At 43.0% G+C, this 24,895-nt stretch overlaps 2 protein-coding genes across 2 annotated transcripts; one reads left to right on the top strand and one right to left on the bottom strand.

Annotated features, from left to right (window-relative positions):
• The first annotated feature begins 141 nt into the window (after nt 1–141).
• chst7 (carbohydrate (N-acetylglucosamine 6-O) sulfotransferase 7) lies at nt 142–3,261 on the top strand. The gene is made up of 2 exons (XM_028403786.1): nt 142–1,599; nt 2,447–3,261. The coding sequence occupies exon 1, from the start codon at nt 310–312 to the stop codon at nt 1,567–1,569; it is 1,260 nt and encodes a 419-aa protein (XP_028259587.1). The 5' UTR covers nt 142–309; the 3' UTR covers nt 1,570–1,599; nt 2,447–3,261.
• Nucleotides 3,262–4,321: 1,060 nt separating this feature from the next.
• slc9a7 (solute carrier family 9 member 7) lies at nt 4,322–24,333 on the bottom strand. Its single transcript, XM_028403444.1, has 16 exons — nt 23,812–24,333; nt 21,873–22,075; nt 21,719–21,796; nt 20,310–20,386; nt 20,108–20,220; nt 19,922–20,027; nt 19,358–19,499; nt 18,625–18,730; nt 17,342–17,430; nt 16,669–16,782; nt 16,112–16,223; nt 15,874–16,027; nt 9,924–9,987; nt 9,354–9,436; nt 9,082–9,187; nt 4,322–7,102 (listed from the first exon to the last, which is right to left on the bottom strand). The coding sequence occupies exons 1-16, from the start codon at nt 24,089–24,091 to the stop codon at nt 6,836–6,838; spliced, it is 2,094 nt and encodes a 697-aa protein (XP_028259245.1). The 5' UTR covers nt 24,092–24,333; the 3' UTR covers nt 4,322–6,835.
• Nucleotides 24,334–24,895: the final 562 nt, after the last annotated feature.

Here is a 24,895-nt window from a genome sequence, read left to right as displayed (position 1 = left end):
TTTTAAAGGCGCCCCGCCTCCATTTTGTGGAGACAAATTGCGGAAATCTAATTTTAAACGTGCTTGTAGTTATTTGTCAGGGAATATTTCACGTTTTGTACAAAGAGAAATAATCTGGTAAATAGTCGTCAGTGAGGCGTGGCTAACTGTGTCACAAACACGCTGCTCTCTGTCTCTCTCTCTCTCTCTCTCTCACACACACACACACACACACACACACATAACTTTACTGAAGCCACCACGGTTCCTCAAACCGCCGTGCAGACTCGTCAGAGTAGAGACTTGCTAAACCCCTCACGGCGAAAGGAAATGAAGAGGAGGCTACACAAGAAATACTTGATTTTGATACTGGCATATTCAGGCTTACTTCTGCTAATCCCGTACGTTTTAGATTACCGGGATAAATCAGTTCAAAACGCCAAGCATGGACTGCAGCAACAGCCCAGATGCCCAGATCTGGAGAACACCGTGGCGCTTCTGTGGGATAAAGGAGTCAACGGCAGCGACGCCACGGAGGCTGCCGTCAACAGGAGCCAGGCTCGGACACACATTTACCTGCACGCCACATGGAGGACCGGCTCCTCGTTTTTAGGGGAGTTGTTCAACCAGCACCCCGACGTCTTCTACCTGTACGAGCCCATGTGGCACATATGGCAGGCTTTGTACCCCGGGGATGCAGGCAGTCTCCAGGGCGCGGTGCGGGACATGATGAACGCGCTCTACCGCTGCGACTTCTCTATCCTCAAACTTTACGCCGGTTCGCAAAACATCACCACGTCCTTCATCTTCGGATGGAAGATGAACAAGGTGATATGCTCGGAGCCGCTGTGTGACGCGCACAAGCGGCACGAAGTCGGGCTGGTGAAAGAGGACCAGTGCGCGAAGTGCCAAAAGAGGGACCTGAGGGAGCTGGAGAGGGAGTGCAGAAAGTACCCCGTGATGGTGATCAAAGGAGTCCGCGTTTTGGACCTGAGCACGCTGGTTCCTTTGATGAAAGACCCAGCGATAAACCTCCAGATCATTCAGCTCTTCAGAGATCCGAGGGCCGTGCACAACTCGCGCTTGAAGTCCAAACAGGCCTTAGTGAAGGAGAGCATCCAGGTGCTGCGGAGCAAGAAGCAGAACGACAAGTACAAGCGGCTGCTGGTGCCCAACAACAGGGTGAACCGTGCGGAGAGCTACGTCTCCAGTGCTATGGAGCTCATCTGTGATAACTGGCTCAGTGACATGATGCTGGTGATGAACGCGCCTCCGTGGGTGAGGAGGAACTACCTCCGCGTCCGCTACGAGGACTTGGTCCTGCACCCGATGAAGGAGCTCCAAAGGATGTATCGCTTCTCCAACCTCTCCACCTTCCCGTCTTTGGAGAAGTTTGCGCTGAACATGACGCACGGTCAGGGGTATTCCTCAGACAAGCCATTCTTGATATCATCAAGGGATGCTAAAGAGGCTATATATGCCTGGAGAGAGAGGCTCAACGTGGAGCAGATAAACCAGGTGGAGGCCTTCTGCAGCGAAATCATGAGGCAGCTAGGATATGAGAAAAACAGCGTGGACAAAGCCCCCTGAGGACCTGCCTCTACAGATCAGTGGGTCAAGGTAATGTCACTCATGCTTGTGAAAATGTGGTCCTGGAGAAACTGAGAAAAAACAAAATCTCTTGTGAAACAATCACTCATCTTGTTTTTAACGTGTGCTCCTGTCAGCACAGGAAGTCTGTGGTGCTCTGAGACCTCTGACCTTGTCTGACTGACACAAATTGAAACCAGGGTTTTAGTGAAACCACATAGTTTCAGACCAATATTGCAGCGAGTTTAAAAGTCAATTGTGTTTCTTTCTTGCAAACATAAACATAATACAAATTCACCTGTTGATTGCATTTTCATTACAGCCACGCCGCATTATCTGTGCATGAACATCTGCCCCCGATTTCCTGATGTTTTTTCACATAGAGCATTCTTTTCATTGTAGTTGTCTCATGGATTGTTGAATTGCTTTTCACATTCATGTATCACAGTTTTGCACTTAAATACCACAGAGGCCTTCTTCATCACATCATCACAGTCGGACATATTCCCGCCTCCTTCGATGACAAACTATTTAATAGAGGTCTTATTGTTTTGTCCTTGGCAATGCTGGGTCCTGTAATGGATGGTGGGGGCTGCTGGCAGTGAGTCACTGGTCCTGCTGTCAAGAAGGGGATTATTGTATGTGGCTATCCGTGATGGGATAGGGCTCCCGGGAGTTACAACCATGCTGTCACTACCAGCTTTACAGCTAGGATGCTTGCAAGCCGTCAGCATGCAGCACACACTGGGGTGAGGCACTGGGTGCCTCAAATCCTGCAGCACTGGTAGAGCCATATGTTGAGGCCCTTAATAATCCTATTGAATGTGGACCATGCTCCTTATTTTAATCCACAACTGATGTTTTTCTTTTCTTCCAGGGTCCTAGAATTCAAGGCTGAGGGCAGAAGGTGGAGTAACAAAACCACGAGCTAGAAGGAAGTCCACTCTGAGTTCTCGAGCACGTCTCTCAGGTTGTTTTCCTTCAGCCAAGCTTGGTCAATGAACTAAGAAAATCCAAGTGGAAGGAGCAGCCAGATGAATTTTAAACAAAATAAGGCAGCTTATTTTTACTGTGTTATTTGTTTGACACTGGCAGGGTGCAGTGAGAGAGAATGTGGGGAGGGGACAGCACTAGAGAGAGGAAGCTGTTGGTGCCCAGATTACACTGGCCAGCTTCTATCCTTCTGTCCTTTTAGTAGCACTAATCCTTCTTCAAATCCCCAGCACCCAAGGGCCATAAAGAGCCAGAGATAGGTCTTTCTTGGAGATGACTGCCAGGTTTTGTGGCAACAGTGTCAGGTTTGCTCTCAACTGTGTGACTCATCCGTCCAGCTTATGACTATAAGTATGCCAGTAATCTTGAACGTTACTGATACTAACTTGCAAGTGGCTAATGTAGAGCATTACAACAGGAACTACAGTATTTTCTGGAAGAGGGCCCAAGTGAGGTCTGTTGCAGCACCCCTGGCCCCTCAGGAATTCAGACAGCTGCAGCGCCCCATTGACAAAATACTCACATGGGCGTGAAGTTTTTTAATATTCCACAGAGCTGTCTCTGTTTTCTGCTGAACTTCTCAGCAAGTTTGCTCAAACAAACAGTTGGTACTGACTCACATTGTTACATGTTGTTTATAGCTTTTGTGTAAAAAAGTTGTAATATCTCTGTGGTTAAGGATGTGTTGGGGTGAAATGTTTACCTGCATCCATGTGTTCAACTTCAGAAGTTGGTTCTGTATTAACTGTTCATGGTGGAATACCTGAAGAAGTTCTCTTCTGAAATAAATAACTTTTAGACTATTTAAACTGACTTAAATAAAGAGTAAAAAAGTCAAAGTGTGTTGTACTAAGATTTGGATATGGCAGCGTTAACTCTTGATATTCCAGTTTTGAAGGGACCTTTTACAGCTGAAAACATGGACTTGACTTCAAATCTACTGTGGGGAAGAGTTTTTTTTAAAATGCGACAAAGCCAGAGAAAAGTGAGATACTTCAATTTGCCAAAAACATAGAATACGTTTAACACCCAGAATGTATTGGGTGCCTTTTTAGAAACATAGAAACTACAAAAAGCTTTCCTCCTTATGTCAAATCTTTATACAACTACATCCAAAAAACAGGTCCAACTCCACCCTGCCGACTCGCAGCAGCTCTGCTCTGCTCTCCACCTGGCAGCATATGACTCACTTGTCGTCTAGGCCTATATGCCCTAATTCTTCAACACCGCTCATATTAGTTTCCCCCAATGCCTGAGTCTGGCAATACACTACAGACTGTAGCAGACGAACAAAAAAGTATGATTTGCAGTTTAAACAACTTCCCAGTTGGAGGCAAAAGTACAAAGATGATGACTACAAAACATACTAAATATGAAAGGATTATGGTGCCAAGGATCCATAGATTACGATGTAGCGGTGTGTTAGTGTTCATAATCTGTCCAGCAAACTGTCTTAAGTGTAGCTGTTTTTATTTGGCTTTTCTCTTTAACTTCAAAGCTTATGTCGTGTTCTCTTCATGACCATACACACAGTTTAATAGCAAGCAGTTTGGAATTTGATTTAGCATTTTGAAACATGAGTGGCTGATAAATGAATACTATGGGTGACTTATGAGAATTGTAGCGTTGTTGAACCTAAGATGTGTTGAGTTAGAAAATTCTTACAATAACATCATGTGTAATGCAATCAGAAGGACACTCACACTTTGATGCATTTAATTTCAACACTTGGTTTGAGAGAAGTATCACACTGCATGGCTGCTGGGGACTTGATGGTTTTTATTAATATGTTGACATGCAAACCATGGTCAGACAGTTGCTAGAAACAACATGTGCACATGTTGACAATTAGGCTACATCTCATGTTTCTTAGGTAGGGGAATTATTTAAACATAGCCAGCAAGACAACTGACATCACAACAGTCTGGACTTAGAGAGAGAGACAGAGACTGTGCACAGGAAGGTTATATAAGAGTCCCATGAGTGTCCTCCACTCGAGGTGAAGTGCCAAATTCTGTTTATTTATTTGTCTACAGTTACCATGTCCATGACTGTGTCTATAAAGTTCTCTCAAGACAAACAGATATATTGACAAATGGCAGGTCCTGTTCTCATGTTCTCATCTGTTCTACGTGTTCACATTCCAGGCAGTTATCCTGCTGTTTCTTGAGGTTCTGACTTAAACTATCACAAAAAGGCATTTTAATAGTAACAACTGTTGTAGACAAAATGGAATCGGGGATTGTTTCAGTGACACAGATAAGCTTCCCTATCATCAGGCTGTGAAAGGAGATATTAGAGAGCGTGCAGTCCTCCTCACTCCAGCTGGAGTTTAAATGACCTCGACTGCATACAGCTTAGCAACAGCTTACATAACTAGATTCATTTCCTCTTTGAGGTCCCTGCAGGCCATAAAACTTGTACAGGGCTTTCTCTTGTGCGAAAGCTTAAGATTCAACTTACACAATCACATAGTTTACACCTGCCCTCGTGTACTCATACATAAATGCAACGACCACTGTGTGCAGTCCAAACCTGGGAAACAAAAGGTAGCACACGCTGTGGTGAATTTAAAGAGGGAGGCAGTTTAAATGTGTAGACAAAAAGAATGAACAGAAGAACCTCTCCCACAGAGCATCAGACTGCTACTTAATGTGCCTCTGGTTACGTACACTTATTGGGTAAAAGCTAACTGTGGGGGGGGGGGGGGGTGCACACATTTCTGCTCATATGTTGCAGAAGGAATCCCCACGTGTCTGAGAGAACAGAGTGGAAAGGTCACCAAAGAATATTTGATGCAGTATTGATAATTTCATGTGTACAGATCATGTGTGCAAGTGATGCAAATCAACAATCAATCTACAGTGAACACAGGGCTCAACAGTCTGATGTGGAGAATCACTGACATTTGGAAGCTTTAGGATTTATATGTTAAAGTTGAACCTAAAACTATTCAGCTCATTCAAGAGGTCAATGTAGGAGCAGTGCCACAGGTCAAATGTATGGACTTAATGTTGGATAACATGCTTTATTACAGCACAAAAACAGGATACAGCCAAAGGCTTTACTTTTAAAAGTCATGTTATCTAGACATAAATATACACAAATTAGTTTGGAAGCCTGTGGAGGAACCCTGCATTCAGACTTGTGCTAAGCTAAGCTTATTGCCCCTTATAGCCACAAAAATGGGAACTTAAACTTAAAGTGAAGGGAACACCCAAAGCATGACCGGGAAACAACCAATTAGGGATGTATGTCAACACATTTCTGTTTATACATATATACTGACATTAATGTAAAGGGTAAACAACCCAGAGACACCAGTGTTTACATGTACGTACTGTTGATGCAGGTAAAGAGAGAGGGGTGCTGCTCTGTGGACTGGAATTTAATAGTAGCACTATTGTTTAAAAGTACAGCTGAAATAGATGATTAGTGATTGTAATAGTCAGTTAGTTGATTAATTATTTGAGCTTCAAGGTGAGGATCAGTTCATTTTAATACCAGATGAAAAATCAGCAAAGAAAACTATTTGAGTTGCAGCACTTGACGTGTTCATTTTCACACACACAGATGTGTAACAGTCACGGGATGCAATGCGTGGAAGAACAAAGCGCAGCGCTGTAGCTATTTACATGCTTGCATTCTTCACCATTACTGGTTGTGGTAGCTGAACAGGAAACACGCTTACTGTCCACGCTGTGCTCCTCACATGTTGCCATTTCTTCCACTAAGATGCTTGGTGTCACAAACAAAAGCTCCATCTTCAGATGAATGATGCAGTTTTACCACCAACTGCGCTGCCTCTTTGCAGCTGGTCTCAGCATTGCCTGGTGTTCTGTGATACTCATATCACATGATATGAGTATCTTTTCTTTTCCACTCACAAAGTGTCACATGTTCTAAAGCACAGACAGAATCTTGTATGGGCATATTTTGGCCCTACAGCCGGTGGAAAGGTTTCCCTGTTGCTTGTGCAGAGAAAGACATCGGTAACAGCAGCATAGACACTTTTCTCTCCTGCAGAATAATCATTCATTCATAATCATCATTGTAATGAGGATGAAATGCTTGTTGAGCTCTGCTCCTTGGCCTGGTGGGAGCTCAGAATCACTCGGAACCCTCCCCCTCTCTGCTCTTATATGTCCACTCTGTTTTATTTCTGAAAGCCAGAACATTCTGCCCACACAGAGGTGGAGAGAGCTGAAGGTGAGGCAGTCTGGGGGATCCGGTTGGAAAGGCAGGAGCCTCAGGTGGGGGGAGGAAGGTGGGGTCAGACGTGATCCTCAATGGGGAAAACCAGTCGCGTTCCTCGGCTCAGCAGCTCCTGCTCGCGGGAATCCAGTTCATGCTCCAGTGCCTCCTCTGATGTGCTCCCTTTCCTTTTTCCATTTGCACTCCAACCCAACCCTCCACCAGCATCTGCACCACTGCTGCTGGATGCACCATTGGCTGTGATGGCAGTGTCACCAAATGTGAAGGTCAGGTCAGTATCATTGCGGATGAGGTCAGAATCTGGGTCTCTCAGCTGCTCGTGGTTCTGAAAACAAATCCAGAGTGGAACATGAGGGGAGGGGACATTCACAGATGTAGGACACACAAAGCAGGCACACGTGGTGTGAATGGATGGACTGACATCAGTGCACAGGGCTCATTAGGGATACTGTGGATTTATAGAGGATAAGGGAGGAGACGTGCCGGTACACTTAGTGGCCTGCACTGGAGTAAAATGAAAACAGAAACCCCAGAAAACCACAGGCTGGTGCGTGTATCCTGAAAACCAGCCCTGCAGACAGCTGCCAGAGGATTCGGAGCTTCAAAAGTTAGCCCTTCAAAATGTGCTGCATTCTGATTAAGTATAGAATAGCTCTCAAACATGAGGTTCTCACTGCTGTGATTGACTACCTCACAATCCATAGCTCAGCCACGCCTGGAGGGAACAGGATGAGTTTGCACTAGGTCAGTGGAGGGATCACTTTAAACTATTTTAGAAGGTAATCGAGGGGGGAAGCCTGCACATAAATCCATCAGGCATATAATTAGAAACTGTTTATTAATTGTCCCATGAGCCCAAATATTGTAATAATTTCTAGATTAGAAAAGCACAGTATAGTTGTGTGAGTGGAAACAGCTCCACACAAATCCTAAATGCACATTTTAGCCCTTATAGTAACATTTGTGTTTTAGCAGATTTACGTTTTTAGAAAATGATTTTCAGCACTATGAGAAGCAGAATCTGTCTAGTTTAAGCTGCTATTTTAGTTGTAGTTAGTTGAGGTACAGGAATCAAATATCAGTTTTATTTGTAAATTATTTTTTCCACTCTACATTTTATAATATCCACAACCATAGAGGACCCAGGCGAGGGGCTTAATTTAATCCGGTCTCTCCCTGCTGGCCAACACGCAGCCCTGGATGGCCCTGATTATATGAACAAACAACCACCGAAATTCATGGCTGGCCTGGCAGTCGGCAAACCCACAGCAACCAGCCATGAGACAAATATTTTTGGAGGTAAACGTAAGACAAAACTTTAGAGAATTCAAATTTTGTCAGTCTCTTTCCACAGAATCTGGATTCTCTAACACCACAGTGGTGGCTGTGTGGTTTAAACCTCCTTGTGGCAGCACTTTAACTAAAATGAAAAGAAGAATTTTCCAGAGTGAATCCAAGTGTGACCGTGCCTTCAATGGGTGCTTCTGTGCTTAAAATATCAGAGCACAGTGTCTTTTAGAACAGTGGTTATCATTGAGGTGGTACTGAAAAGGGCTTTGTGTGCCCACTGAATACAAAAAGGCTTCTCCACCATCCATTTTCTCTCCTGCCGAAGGCCTCAGCTCTTTGTGTTTACTGGCAGGCCCTGAGAATACTTTGACGATATTAAAATTCTCCTGAGGGAGTAACCTTTAGTATTCACAGACAGCCTTCGCGAGGAACCAGCTCAGGACTTGACAAAGAAAAAGGAAAGAAAACGATCAGGTTGAGACACAGTCCTGCAGCTGTAGCTAATGGTTTTTTATTTTAGCAACATAAACACTTTTTAGGTGCATGCCTGTAGGAAGACTAACGCAGCATTTCTCCACTTGAAGAGTGTGATTTTCTCAACTACACATGAAGTTTCTTCAGATAAATATATGTCATCAACGCTCAACCTGAAGATAAATAAAATCATACTGAGCTTCTAATTTTGACAAGGACACAAGGTAGGTAAGGCAAGTTAGAAAATTAAAATGTATTATTTTCGTTTTTATTCACTCCCTTGCCTCGTTCATAAAGACATCCAACTCTGCTTCCTTACAAAGCAAAACAGACTCAGACAGAGTCCAGCTGGTGCTGTTATCTTGTTGTTTATGCTTGATTATGCTAACTATGCTAACACATATTTTCTCCCTTTTTGTCAGAGTTAGAGCAGAGGAGAGGTTTTTTATAGTATCTGCCATGTGACCATGGATTTCATGTAGCAGCATCACTGTGTGCTTGCTGGCTGCATGCTGTGTTTCTATGTTTGTGGACACTAACCTCATGTGCCTGGGGACTGGTCAGACAGCTTGCCAGCGGCCCGCAGCAGCTGGGCAGAGTGGATGTGAGAGGCGGCCCGCTGTGTGTCAGAATGGGCTTAAGGTAACTAGGTAGTTATTAAGGAGAATAAACCAAAGGGAAAGCTAACATTTTACGGATTCATGTATGTTAATCTGATCCCAGATACACAGAGAGAGGTGCATCATACTGGACTAACAGCAACTGATGCTCCCAGTTGCATGTTTCAGATAGGCAGAGCACTGAAAGGATACTTGTGATCAAAAGTGTACCACAGTCTGAAGAGCCATGCACTCTCCTGTTTGGTCTTACTTCGTCCTTCAGCATGAGGTCCATCCTGCACAACATATGGAAAAATTACTCTCATAGTCTTGATTTGCTGTGTGAGGGGAAAATGTGGAAACAGAACAGTTGAAGAGTGTTTTTGTTATTTGGCAGCATGAGACAGAGAGCACATTACCACAAATGTATTTGTAATCATGGGATCACACCCGGCTCACCATATGACTGCAGTAACATAAAGTCAATGTATGAGGATTCCAGCATGTACTGGGGTCAGCGCTGCTGCGGTGGGCTTGTTTCCCCTCCACAATGTGCTAATACTACTAAACAGTCATTTAAAGCACTGAGCATGACAACCAATCCAGCAGAAACACAATGCTGTGGTTTAGCAAATGTACCTTATTTTTGGAACAAACCTAGACATTCAAACCTGCTGACTGTTTTCTGTGTCAACTCTAAAATAGCAGAAGCGAAGCAGTTTCATATGTGACAGCAGCAGTGACACAACACCCAGTACGAGTGAGACTGAGAAGATTCCTCACCCCCTGTAAGACCTGGAAGCTGTATCCACAGGGCTCTAGGTCTTGATCTGGATCAACACCCACACTGCAACACAGAAGAAAATCAGAAATAAAACATGATGATGGGATTTAAATGTGGTATATAAATGAGTGGCAACAGTTAAAGATTATCCATCCTGTTTGAAACCTGTCAGTATCAGCTCCTTTCCCTAATTGTGACCTCTGCTCTTTCGATGGTATTTGGTTATGTTTGACACAGAAATCCTCCTGCAGAGTGCAGCTGCAGCCTCTCTGTGGCTGTGTTAGTCAAGGCTTTGACAAGTTAAAGTGCTGATTGTTATTGCTTTTTGTGTCAGACAAATGTCGCAATTAGCATTCAACTCAACAAATTCAGAAAAACCGCTAGAAGCTGAAAGCTTTGTGTTTTGCCAGCAGGCAACAAGGATGACATTTGTGATAAGTATTAACTGTCTGCCTCATGACCCAAAACACAAAACAACAGCCTGAAGAACAAGCGGGTACAGAACACCATCATGTGGCCCCTCGCCCAGCTGTGCCAGATTAGTATGCAAGATAAAAGTGGGACTAAGCTCATCGTGTGGGTTGTGTTTGACATAAGAAACAAGCAACATTTTATATTCCCCCTGAACCAAACTATAATTTTAACTAATAACACACGTGCAGAAATTGGTCAGTAACTGATCGTAGATGGGAAAAACCAGAGATGCATGGTAACAATTCTGGGTTTGATTTACAAACTATACATGTGTAGAAAACCACTGGGCCTCCACTCAAACCTGTGCTTAAGCATGCTCACATTTACCACATTTCACATAACCAGCTGGTTACAGTAGCACTGTCAACTGTCAGTGTAAACCAATGGAGGCAGTTTTGATCTAAAAACTAGTACAGGGCTTAAATGATGTCCGTGGTCATCTGTGGACCAAGACATGTCATCTGGACAAATATCCACTCTGAATAAGTAACAGCACTTTCACAAACACACAAATGAATAGGGGTTCTACAGTACATTCACAGGGGTGAAAGGACACACAAAAACAAAGCACTGCCAAGCCATCAGGAAGGATCTGCGAGGAAAGAACCTCTGAGGGCCCCAAGTGAAGGAGCCAAGCAGATATTTCCTAATAAGAAACAAATGTCTTCACACACACACACACACTTACGTAATGGTGTGCTACAATGGCATCACTTTTAACCTTTAATCCTAATCTTGAAAACATCCTCTTCGGTCTTTGCAACCATTCTTCAGATGCTTTCTGGGGTTCAGGGAAGTTATTCAGTCCAACCACAGCATACATGAAGGAAACATCTCTCTTCTTTCCGTTCATGACCATCCTTTTTGCACATACGGTACTTTTCAGATCAGTAGGCACAAGGCTGCTGAGCTGATTCAGGAGTACAGTGTGTGATTTGTTCTTTGCATTGCTGCGTGAACAACTGGGGGACAGTCAGAAAGAGAAGAAGACTTTTCACTGAACCAGGACTAAAGCCTTGAATAAAACACATCACCACATTAGCAGCTCCTCCACAAGATCCAGACCAGTGTGTACTGCAGTCGTTTTCTGGATGGTATTTGAGGATGCTTCATTCACATTCAGATACAGCACCCGAGGATCTACCACTCTCCAGGGAGGTAGGGAGAAGCGCTAGATAATCATGTCAGGCATCACTGTCATTCCCTCCACTTGTCTGTATTTATGTTTACTTAGCACCTTACATCTCCATATTTGTATCCATGTATCATATATTGTGCTCATACTGCGTACTGTACTCTTATTTTGGATTATAGTGACACTTACTCTTATATATACTCTTATACTCTGTACTTAACTGCATTTAATGTAACTTGATACCTCTGGCACAAGAATTTCCTTCGGGATTAATAAAGTTTTATCTTATCTTATCTTATCTTATCTTATCTTATCTTATCTTATCTTATCTTATCTTATCTTATCTTATCTTATCTTATCTTATCTTATCTTATCTTATATTGATGTCACTCTTCCTATATACTGTTTTACTGTTCATACATCTGTCACATCATAAACATATAAGCACATAGCTATCAGGTGGTATGTTTTGCTGCTTTGTATGAGTAAACAAACGGCCACTTTGTGCTGCGACACCCTAAGCCTTCACAGTACAACACAAATGTCTGTACACAATCAATCTTATACAGAAAACATTTTTGAACTCAAGGGTCATGGTCAGCATTAAACTAATGGAGGACATGAGTACAGTAAATGAGACTTTAAGCAGATAACTGTGACCACTCAGTGTTTTTAAAAGAGTAATTAGCAACAGTCTTGCCCAGATATGATCCTCTGTTTTGGGGACAGTCTATAATCCTCAGACTTGGCACTTAGCCTCAGCAGATGTTCTGACATGCACATTGAGGGTAAATAACTATCGCTCTTTAACTGACTGCTTATGCCTGAACTAACGGTGTCATTGCTTTTGTCTAAATAGCTCTGAACTCTTTCAAAGGAAATGCCTAAAGAGAAGTTATTAAGGTGGTGCATCCTAGTCTCACGTACATCACTGCTGATTGGAGTCAACAAAGACCATTTAATACTGCAGAGTCATTTGACCCACACATGAATGCATCCTTACAAACTGAAGGCAAAGGCCAGATGTTAGTGGGGTTATATTTGTCCAGTGTGTAGACCTTAATGTTTAACTTACACTTTAATCTCAATTGATCACAATTAGCTCCTCTTGCTCTTCACCCTCTACATGCTCCCTCTAGCAAACATCATTTAGAAGCACGGCATAAACTTTCATTGTTATGCTGATGATACCCAGCTGTATTTATCCATGAAGCCTGAAGAAACAGAGCCGCTAGTCAGACTACAGGCGTGTCTAAAGGACATAAGGGACTGGATGTCCTCCAACTTTTTACTGTTAAACTCAGACAACACTGAGGTCATTGTTTTTGGACCTAAACATCTGAGAACTAGATTATCAGAAAACATTTTCTCTCTGGATGGAATTACTCTGGCCTCCAGTACGACTGTGAGGAACCTTGGCGTTATCTTTGATCAAGACATGTCGTTTGTCTCTCATATTAAACAGGTCTCTTAGACCGCCTTCTTTCACCTCCATAATATTGCTAAGATCAGGAGCATCCTCTCTCAGAGTGATGCTGAAAAGCTCATCCATGCTTTTGTCACTTCAAGACTGGACTACTGCAACTCTTTATTGTCAGGATGTCCACATTACTCCATCAACAGCTGCAGCTGATCCAGAACGCAGCAGCTAGAGTTCTGACAGGAAGCAGCCAAAGGGATCATATCTCTCCTGTCCTAGCGTCTCTTCACTGGCTCCCAGTGGACTCAAGAATACACTTCAAGATCCTTCTTCTAACCTACAAGGCTCTTCATGGACTTGCTCCATTGTATCTGCAGGACCTGATTGTACCATATGTTCCTAATAGGACACTCAGATCTCTGAGTGCAGGTTTACTTGTAGTTCCTAGGATTCATAGAAGTAGAATGGGAGGACGAGCTTTCAGCTATCAGGCACCGCTATTATGGAACCAGTTACCAATCTGGGTCCGAGAGGCAGACACTGCCTCCACCTTTAAGACTAGACTTAAAACCTTTTTGCTTAGTAAAGCATACAGTTAGTGACTAACACAGTGTGTAGGGCTGATAGGTATAGATACAGTCACTTGTTGACATGGCCTCAGCCACAGGTAGAACAGGTGTCATAGGGCAGATAAATCCTTAACTTAATAGGCCTATGCTGTCGGTGACACAAACATGATCCACTGAGCAGTTCCCTGTCCCCTCAAATCCCCCTCTCACCCTCTTACCTCTCCTCTATTCTCATTAGCCTGGTCCATACTAGTGATTCATGTCATAAACTGTTTGCTGTCTTCCTCGTAGTTTTGTGCCTCTCTCTCTCTCTCACTTTCTCTCTCTCTAAATTGAATTGCTGCTACAGATCCGCATTCATCCGTTTTCACACATTAAGATAATAAACTGAATGAACAATGACGACCTCTTTCACTGCTCTTACTAAGACTCTGAAACTGAACTTCTAACATCATGTCTTTCGGTGATCATGTTTCTTTCTTCGGTTCATCCATTCATTTGTAGTCACCTTTCTCAGCACTCATGAACACCAAGGACACAGTCTTCAGCAGTTTTATGTTGTGTGCCACTTCTGCTTATGTCAGTTTTGCAACTTCTTTGCATGTTTTAGTCTGACCACTATTTTCACTTCTCTTAGTATCGCTTTAAAACCTATTTCAGCAGTTTGACCATCATGACCCGTTTCTTACACAAAAAACATAGAATTAAAAGAGGGGGTACTGACTTTTGAAAATGCATCTTGAACTATTGCCATTGTGTTAAGAGACTAGTAGCTCCCAGCATGAGCACAGAAGGACTGCACTGCTCTGTGATAAGCTGCATGACTGTCTGGTCACTGGCCATCCATTAAAACCAGCAGCCAGATGTTTTCTATACTAGTACCAGTCCTCTATGACAGCCTGCTTGTCACCTTGATGTCTCAGTATGGCTGCTTTAGAATGATCCTCACACTACACATCATTCAGTCCTATTTTTTTTAAATATGTTCATATCATGCAGGGATTTTAAAGTGCCCCTCTAAATGGGTAAAATAAGTACATTCTTGCTATGTAGCTACAGAGGGTGATACAGAGATCACAAAGGAGCAAAGCTGTTATCCGCCACCCATGCACCGCTTGTCCCAGTTACCAATGAGTTCACAGGGAGATTTTGGCAAAGCTCTAAACCTCCACCAAACACAATAGTTCCTGCTCCATCCGGGAAGGCATTACTCATATTAAACAGAGCCCGTTCGTTTAGGCAGCTGCAGTTGTCTCACATACACACACGCCACCGGGACATAATCCGCCTTGTCACGACAAATAAAAGCACCCAGTGCATCATGGACAGACAACTAAATAAATGAGGCTGGGCTTCACAATGACAGGGAATCAAACATATCACTGTAGCACTGTAGCACAGTCAGCTTCTTCAAAAATACAAAGTCCCAGCGGCTCTGAATGAAAGAACTGAGAGATGGAAAGCTAGCATAACTGGAGAACTCTGGCCCCATCTCCTGGACAACCCCACCAGGCATGATCACTTTGAGAGTAGCTACATGTTGTGAAAGAAAATGGCTATGCTTTATAAAAACTGGTCCAAGTTCTCAGGGATTATGCCCCTGTAAAGAGTGTCTAAAAAGTCAGAAGATGCTGTGTGTTGTATGGACCAAGACAGGGGATATGGTGAGAATGCTACACTCAACAAAAATATAAACGCAACACTTTTGTTTTTGCTCCCATGTTTCATGAGATGGACTTGAAGATCTAAACTTCATTCCAGATACACAATATTACCATTCCTCTCAAACATTGTTCACAAATCTGTCTAAATGTGTGATAGTGAGCACTTCTGCTTTGCTGAGATAATCCATCCCACCTCACAGGTGTGCCACATCAAGATGCTGATCTGACATCATGATTAGTGCACAGGTGTACCTTAAACTGCCCACAATAAAAGGCCAGTTGTTGTAATGACTTAAGCAATGAAATGAGGACTATTAGATTTATAGGGAATGACTATTCAGCAATCATAAAGTATAGTTCACTTTGACTGACATGCCATTAGCAAATGATAACGTTATCAAACACCAGAGTTGTATGAAAGCAACTGATACATGTGCAATTTGTTGGAAAGAATGATTAACTGCTACTATGATGTGCACAAATGACTAAATGTTGTGAAGTTGAACTGTTGTGCAAATGTGAATTGTGATGTGAGAAATGCACCAAAGAGACTGAGAAAAACTGTAAACTTCTTCGTCCTGCATGTGAGTCCTCCCTACAGAGCCACTCCTATGTCTCTAACAATAAATGTTTGCATTTTTAATGTGTGTATATATATATTTATATATATATATGTTGATTTCTAACCTGATGTGCAGCCAGGACAGCATGGGTGTGGTTCCACCTCCAAATACCCAAACAGTGAAGAAAACAATGAGGAGTGTGGTAGTGAACATCATCTGGCGGGCGTAGGTAGCAGTGTCCCGGATGGCCAAAGCAAATGCCATAGCTCCACGCAGACCTGTTGAGGGAGACATTTAATCATTCAGTTTCACTGAGCCTGACATAACCAACAACATTTTAAAAATAAGGTTGTTTTTTATACCTGCAAACATCATCATGTGCTGAAAGTTTCCCTTGATCTTATGCCTTCGACCCAGGTTGAGTAGAAAGGAGAGCGGGTAGATGTTGAGGGCCCTTCCAATGAAAATGGCAATCTGACAGGTGATTCAGGAGGTTTTTCACACAATGATTAAAAGATGGAGAAATACAAGGGATAGATAGATAGATAGATAGATAGATAGATAGATAGATAGATAGATAGATAGATAGATAGATAGATAGATAGATAGATAGATAGATAGATAGATAGATAGATAGATAGATAGATAGATCATAATTATATAACAAGTCAAAAACTAAAACTTTTAAATTAAAAAGCAGACTTGCAGGCCTTTAAATGCTTCCTACTGAAACAGTAAAATATTTCCCATGATGACCTTTTTGGAGATAAAGAGCAAAACATTACTCCATGGGGGACTTTTACTTCGAACTTAGGGGCAGAATGTATCTGGGGTCCACTGTGGCCCATCACAGCAGCAGGTCATCAACTATGGCCTGTTTGTGCAGCTGTGGACATCAAGTCCTGGTTTGAGAGGATACAAAAGCGCCAATGATGAAGATAGGGCTGAAAATGTGATTCTGGAAGGTGAAGAGAGCCAGACCCATGTAGGAAAAGATGAAGTTCTCAGCCAAGAAGTGAAGGACCTCAAACAGCTGTGAAGAGAATGTAATGATTTTAATTAAACACACAGAATAAAAAATGAAACACAGTGGGATCAGCTTTAAAAGACACATTTCTGTTCTGAAGGCTAAGCATCTCATCTTTCTCTCAGAACTCGGGAAGCTTTGGGCCCTGTGGTTTCTGTTCTCTCCTCAGCTGTGTGTGCAGACTCTGGCTGCCAGGATGATTACTGCATCTACATTGCTCTGAGCAGGAGGCACAGGACAAGGACAAATACACCAGCAAGGAGATGAATACAAAAGCAAAGCAGAATATTTAGCAATTTTCACAATTTTAATAAACACATCTTCACAGTTTCAGTATTAATGCGAGTACATCCTTGTACATACTGTACACTGTGTGGATGCAGCTTTACTTAGACTGAACCTCCCGGGAAATAAACAGCCATGTCAGTAAGGATGTCCTCAGACAGCCCTGATTAAGGTCACAGCAGGCTAATCATAGAGCCATGTGGCACAAACACCCTGTTGGTGCTACTGGGGGTTCAAAGCAGACCAAAAGAAATGAGGATAACATGGGGTTAAATGTTACCTGTTTGGTGCGTTTAGTGGACTCTTCAGAGAGGTTGTAGTAGGTGTAGTGAGCCTGTGTGATGCCACAAAACAGCACAGCCACAACGCCTGTAGGACAATAGATTAATAGATTCAACACGGTGACTTCCAAAGACAGCAGTGCACAGACAGGCCATGTCATTTTAATTCACAAAGCATATATCATCTGCCACAGTGATTAATCAAACCAAACCAGTTCTCTGTCCTCTTATTGCTTGCCGGCTGTGTTTATTATCTGTTCATTTTACCGGCTGCACATCTGCTGTGTAATCTGCATTTAAGTCTGTCACAATTCATGTGTATACGGATCTGATTCTGTGAGGCTTGTAGGTCAGGAAACAAACATAATGACTAAAGGGATATTTAAAAGGCGCAACGCCATTTTTTGGCATTATGGGAAATATAGGATACAATGCTTTCTTTTTTTTAGTTTAGCATACATGAACACATCTCCACTTTCAGCCATTGCACAAAATTGAGGCCAAAACATCCCACTCACAAGCGCCGCCATCTTGGAAAAAGGAGAAGCCCCATTATTGCTGTACTGCGCATATGTCCACCTACTTCAGCCACAAGCACACCTCTTCCTCGCACAGCTTGGCTGCTCCATTTCATAACACATTTCCTGCTGCTGTCACAACCTAACCTTACAACACAAACCATGCTTTAGCCAGATTTTTTCCCCCAGTGTGAACGGGGTACAAGACAGAAGGCTCATTTAAGCATGATAAAAAGTAGGAACAAGCAGTGTTTATGACCTATACTGCAACCAGCCACTAGAAGGCCACACTTTGGTTGCTGTCATTTGTCCATCTTCATATACAGTCTATGTTCAGGTACTCACCACCAGCAGTAAAAGCTACCAAGCAGAACTCTGTTCTCCTCCTAAGTAACAGAAAACACTGTCGCTGTGTACATCTACAGGTGATCTCCTTCTGATTGGTCACAGAATTTGGTGTAACACCAGGACTGCTGGTTTTGTAGGCCGTGGAATAGGAGCTAAAATAACACACCTTCAACCAAACACAGTTAGCAACTGCTTGAATAAAATAACAGAAAACCTTTCACTGCAATTTTAATTAATTTAGGAGGATTAACAGTTAGCTGTCTGACCGACTAAATTCTATGCATTTTTCTTAAATTTTGTTTCATATGAAATCCATTTCTTCTGTATGACTGGTTTGGCCCTCTTGGCTGCCTACAGTATACCAGAGACTCCTGACCACAGACTTGTAGTGCTTCCTGTGTCCTGATACAGCTCACCTGTGAACCCACAGGCCTCCGCTAGTAGGAAGGTGCTCCAAGACATGAGGAAGAAGAGGGCTGTCTCAAGCAGGGGGAAGCAGTGCAGCTTGGTGAACTTGGTGACGTGGGTGCCCAGTTAAAGAAAAACCCTTGGATGGTTTTAGATATAAGCAACATAGGCAGCTGCCCAGAGCAGCATTTTGTCAGGGGCAGCATTGCCCCTCTATTTAAATAAGAAATCCAAACATAGCTCATGTGTGCATCCTGTCCAGATGTTATGAGCTCTGAGTAGGTGCCCTTGTGAGCAATAAGTTTCTGCTTGCCTTGCTGGAAAGATTTCACAGAGGTGATGGGATATAGGCAGTGGGGGAGTACCATAGGCTGACCTCAGGTATCCCTGCTGGGGTGGGGGAAAGGGGGATCTATACAGTGCTCTACAGATGAATTAGTAAGATCAGTAACACTACAAATGCTACCAAAAAACACAATTCATCAATAATAGCAGGACACAGACATATCATTTTATCTGGGTTCTTACATTATTAAAATAATTTTTAAAAAAACAACATTGTGCACACGTCTGAGGAAGGTGTGTTGGTTTAGTCCAGACTCTTGGTTGACAGTGTGCACGACTGTGTATTATTATTGTATGTAGGCTATATTTATGTACCCAATTATTAAGATTTTGATTTGTTAAATACGTTACTTTGTGAAGAATGTGATTTTGTGTAAGCACACAAAAAAAGGATATGAGAGCAGTGACAACCCCTGTGGCTGCACCCATCACAAAGGAGCCACTGAAAATCCCCAAGAAAACCCCCACTGACTTGAAGAAGGCTGCGGCATCAAACATGTGTGTGTTTGCTCCACTGGGTTGATAGGCCACAATAGAGCTGAAATACAAAAAAAAGCAAAAAGGCAGTTATTCTCATTACACCAGACACTTAGTTTACTTATTTACCCACCAAATACTGAGCATAATACATCTTTTATAGTAGGTCATTTTTTATTTTCCAGCAGAGGGCGGCAGAATACTGTCTACCAGGAGGAGCACCGAAGCAAAGCAGTGCCACAGTGCGTTACATTTCAACATACATACATGACACAGGTAGAAAACCACAGGTTGTGTGGTGTGCATGAAGCAGAAGGGATATTATAGACATTTGAGATGTGGGTTTGATAAAGCCAGTGCTGGAACCATTCTGAGCCTTTACCTTTAAAATATAATGAATCCAGAAACTAAGGTTAAATTAAATGAATATTAAGTTAAATACTTAGTTACATTACAGCTTGGTAAGGCAGGAGTTTAACTTACGAGGAAAGTACGATGGCCACTGCATCATTCATAACGCTCTCTCCAAACAGCAGAGCGTAGAGATCCCCGTCCACAAGCAGCTCATTAAAAATGGCCAACACCGTCACTACACACACATATGAGATTGCACATTTCAGTTCATACATTACATTTTCTTGACTGCTTGATAGCATGTCTGCCTTGTACCTGGGTCTGTGGCCGAGATGATAGCCCCAAAGAAAAGGCAGTCGGTGTAGTAGAACTTGTCAGCCAGCTGTCCGACCACTTGCATCAGCTTCACCACACCGTACATCAGATTCCTGCAAGTGGACAGCCAGTGTGGGAGGGGGAGCAAAAGACAGAATGTGCCCTGATCAAACACCCGATAAACAGATCACCAGACACTTACCCAATAACAAAACATGAGATAGCAGTGCCAAGAAATGCATAGGTGATGATGGTGCCCAGATTCCTGAAGAAGTGTCTCTGGAAGAGAGAAATAAAGAAACAAATTATGACGAGGTATTCATGAGATTTTGTCCATTGTTTCAAATGTATTGCCAAAACTACCAACAACTTTGTCTGAGACTGGGATGTTTCGCTGACTGTTAGATCATTAGGGCGGCAGTGGCTCAGTGGTAGAGCAGGGTTGTCCAATAACCAGAAGGTTGATGGTTTGAGCCCAACTCCTCCCTAGTTACTGTTGTGTGTCCTTGGGCAAGACATTAGCCTCCAGTGTACTCACTGGTGTATGGCGCTCTTTGCTGGGCTGCCTTAAGCAGTGGGACTAACAAAGGTTAGGTTAACATCACAAAATGCTGTGTTTGTGTTGTCATTTTAAATCTTCACCGTGATAAATAGATGCACAATATTGTAATAAAAACTAACAATTTCACTGAAAAATACTAAACTGAAACTAGCAATAACACAGTCTGGAAACCAAGTGAAAGCAAACTGAGCTCAAAACAAAACATATAAAAGCCAATGAAAACACAAAACTATAAAGACATATATAAACACAGTGATACAGAGTAATACACTGCATATTCTTCTACTAGCCCTCAGCTATTCAATCTGTGCATACTTACTTCAACATGTAAGTTATCAGATTTAAGGCTGACACAACCTCCAGTTTGCCATTTCCTTAAGCCAACTGTTTGACCTGAATTTGGTGCCACACTTGTTGAACAAACAATGTGATAATGCCTGTGTGTCACTTCAACTGGTTTATAATCAAATTAAACCTGAGCAACGTTCATAATGTCACACACTGAATAAACCAGTAATTGATGAGATATTTTGTTCCTCATTAGACGCACATGGCCGATTCCTGTATCTGATATATGTATAATTAGATGAAATACAGCAATGCCCTCACAGGACCACCATGAGGCAGCTGTGTAACCACATTTTACTCTCTGTTCATTTAAAAGGACATTAAAGCATCTGTGCAGCCCATGGTGTCCATGTATACATTTACATCCTGCTTAAATTCACTGTGGTGACACATCAGTAATAAAAACTGGCCTGTTTGAAGACTGCGGAGTACACTTTACCAAAAAAGCAGAAACTGCTCATATTGTCAGCGCCAGCTGTTTTCTGAGTCAGCAAAAAGCCAGAGAGGAAACAAAAGACATCTGCTCTGGACTTCCCCTGAAAAAGGCCACTTATGTTCAGAAAACACCGAGCACCCTCACAAGCTAACCAATGAGAGCTCAGCTAACCATCTGTCCAATGACAGCAGTTTGTGGCAGCGCCTGGCCTTGGAACAACATCATCTCATGTTACTCTGAATCACAGAAATGGTAACAGTCTCACCTTCTTCAGACTGTAGCCAGCATGGAAAATGATTGGAGGCAGCAATATGTTGAAGAACACCTCAGGGTCAAAGGTCACCTAGAGTGGATTAAATGTTTCAAGTCAACAGGGTGAATGTAGACACTTACAAACTTAAGTATTGTTTTTCTGTTACCTTGCGCAACATATCGTTCTGCTCTACATTGTGAATCTCTCTGAAGTTGATCTCTCCTTTGAGGGTGTACTCAAAGAACTTGCCACTAACATTAAGCAGCAGGGTGCTGGCAGGTCCTTCCTTCAAGGAGCAGCTGGGGGGTGTCTTGTTGTGATAGCTAGTGGCAGGAATGCCGTAACGCAGAATCACACCCACTAGCAATCCTGAGAAGATCAGGGAAAGAGACAGTGAAGACATCAGCTGATCTGCCACAATCATGGAAAACTATGTCACCAGCCCAAACAAGTCAACAGTGTAAACATGTCTGCAGGTGCTCCTGCTTTACAAGCTATCATACACTGACAGAAGCAGAGCAAAGCAAGACAAATGGGGAGGTGTTGAAGCAAAACCTGAGGACAGGAGGAAAGACAGAAAGGTGGCAGGCATTTAGAGAACATGAGTCCTCCCATCAGACAGGAAACATGGCAGGGCCAAAGCCACCAGCACTGCACTGACTGATTCTTTCTGCAACAGGACTTTACACTCTGGCATAGCCCGTACCACACACACACACACACATTTATTTCAGTGGCAGAAGAAACCTGCCTGTTGTTTCGATTACTTGCAAATATACTGGAATGACGAAGTTCAAAATTTTAGGTTCTTTCCATGGATTTCAATGAGGAAGTCCTACAAAGGTCTTCTGTAGAGGCTGCTCTTCACACATGTAATCTTAATCTACAGATTCAAAACAAATATTAGGCATTCATATTTGTTCTGTTTCACAGAGGTAATGATAATGCTTCAAACTTGTATTGTCAATAGGAGCTAGCTGAACATCTGAATCTCAGCTCAGATCTGAGGTTTGTCCCTTTTCCAGGTCCCTGTGGGAGTGATGGTTTGAATCTTTAAAGCTTGGAAATGAAGCTAAGAATAACGCCAAAGACATGTTTGTCTTCAAAGCATCACAAGCATCAAAAACAAATCAAAGTCTGCCTTTGATAGGTTAGAATGTCTGGTTAATGAGTGACTTTTGGAGCACTGAGTGGGCTGATTCTGACAAGCCATGAAGAGAACTGCAGCAGATGCAGTTAAATCCTCCATGTTGTCTGAGGACATTATCACTTTAATACACCACCTCTGCTTCACTTGGCACACATTGCAGAGGAGCCTTATAAGTCTTCATTCCAATTTGATCAATGAGTGTGTTTACATGTACACCAGCACCCTGATATTGTATCTTCTTCTGGTTTAGATCCTATATACATGAAACATGAAACTTACATATTCACATCCCACAGACTGTAATTGATCATCTTGATGCACATTTCGTTTAGCAGTAGAGTGCAGACACACAGAGGTGTGTTACATGCTGCATATCCATGTATTTCAAAGTCAAAATCAAGTCTTGCCACAGTTCTGCAACTACAACCAGTTCACAGTAAGACTTGAGTTTTGTCCATATGTATATGTTTGGATGGCAGTGACGACTCGCAGTCTCTTTTTTTAGCTGATTTAGGATTATGCCATATTACATTTAATATACCATAGGGTATGGACCTTCTACAGGCTATGGGTATGCTTGTTGTGTATTTCCCTGAGAAGTATACTTAAGCAGCATACTGTAGCAGTCTAAAGACACCACGCATACTGCTGGAGTGTCTTCTTCAGCTATGGGTCCTGATTACCAGTCAGTCAGGTTTAACGATGCACATGCAGCAGTCGAGTGGAGAGTAGACGCGGATAGAAATCAGCACTGGCTCAGCCAATTATGAGCAACGTGGGCTGCTGGGACTGCGGAGGCGCCTCCTAAATCTTTGGGTTTATCCTCCAGTCCTAAATCGTGCAATGCCTGCAGGAAGGTGAAGACAGTTGGGAGAGAGAGAGAGAGAGAGAGAGAGAGAGAGAGAGAGAGAGTGCGTGTGCGTCTCGGACGTGTACTATAATCTATAAGCCTCACCGTAAATCATTGCCAGTCCGGTTTCGTGAAGGAAACGAACCCGCCTGTGCTTGAAGAGCCATATGGTGAGAATCGTTAAGGTCAGCAGTAAAATGAATGTCAGTAAATTAACGCTGTCCTGTCGGTGACTTTCCTCTGCCTCCTTCTCGGTGGCAAGTTCTTCAATTCCATCGTCTTCCGCTTTCAGTCCCAACACCGAGCTCAGTAAGATCCAAACAGGCACCAGCGCGCAGAGCGCGGCGCTGGCACCGCTCCGCTCCGGCTGTCTGAGAGCGCCCATGGTGCAGGATGCTGCGGCTGACAGCGCACTGTCTCTATGCCATGTCACTACTGGAAGGTGCACACATCACGTCGGTGCCGAGGGAGAAACAATCCAATGCTCACAGACCGTGCAGGGGCGAGTTCAACCTTTTAAAGACACACGGCACGATGTTAAAAAGGCGCTGCCCTTGGTGCGGGCAGCAAAGCACACGGCAGCGGGTCGGCTGCTTTCAGGCTACTGACTCACTGCTCCGAGATTGTGATGATGGTGCAGTTCAGTGCTTCAAAACAGGAAATCCAGACTGCGTTTGAAAGCCAAAAAGAAAGAAGCAGGCTATATCCTGTTAGGGTGATGTTAGTGTTGAGGTCAGTGGTGAGAGGCAGCCTGAGAGAGGGCCACAGCTGCAGGGGGGCATCATAGTCAATCATAGCATCAAAGCACTATCAACATTTTTAAGATAAGAGATAGGATAACATTAAAAGTGAACGGTGATGACCCACAGGGAATTATCTGCATTATCAGCACCCAGGATAAATGTGAATACACCGTACATGGGATTATTTTCCTACAAATGACTACACGTTTTTAAATGTGTTAAAAATCCCTGTAACATATTTATCAGGCACCACTGTATTGTTACAGGTTTAGCACTACTGGATGAGCAGGCAGCCAGCTTTTGTTGTTGGCTGGTTTTCACAGCAGCAACCTCATCTGCAAGTTTAACCTGCAGGTCAGTCCCCATAGACTTCTGTTGAAATGGCCAACTTGACAGCACAAATAATCATGTTTACAGCCTGGAACATGGTGACGTCCAAGGCTCAG

Source organism: Parambassis ranga, chromosome 4, assembly GCF_900634625.1.
Source record: "Parambassis ranga chromosome 4, fParRan2.1, whole genome shotgun sequence".
Classification (NCBI taxonomy): domain Eukaryota; kingdom Metazoa; phylum Chordata; class Actinopteri; family Ambassidae; genus Parambassis; species Parambassis ranga.
Note: the sequence above shows the minus strand (reverse complement) of the source record. Positions and strands in the feature narration are given on the sequence as shown.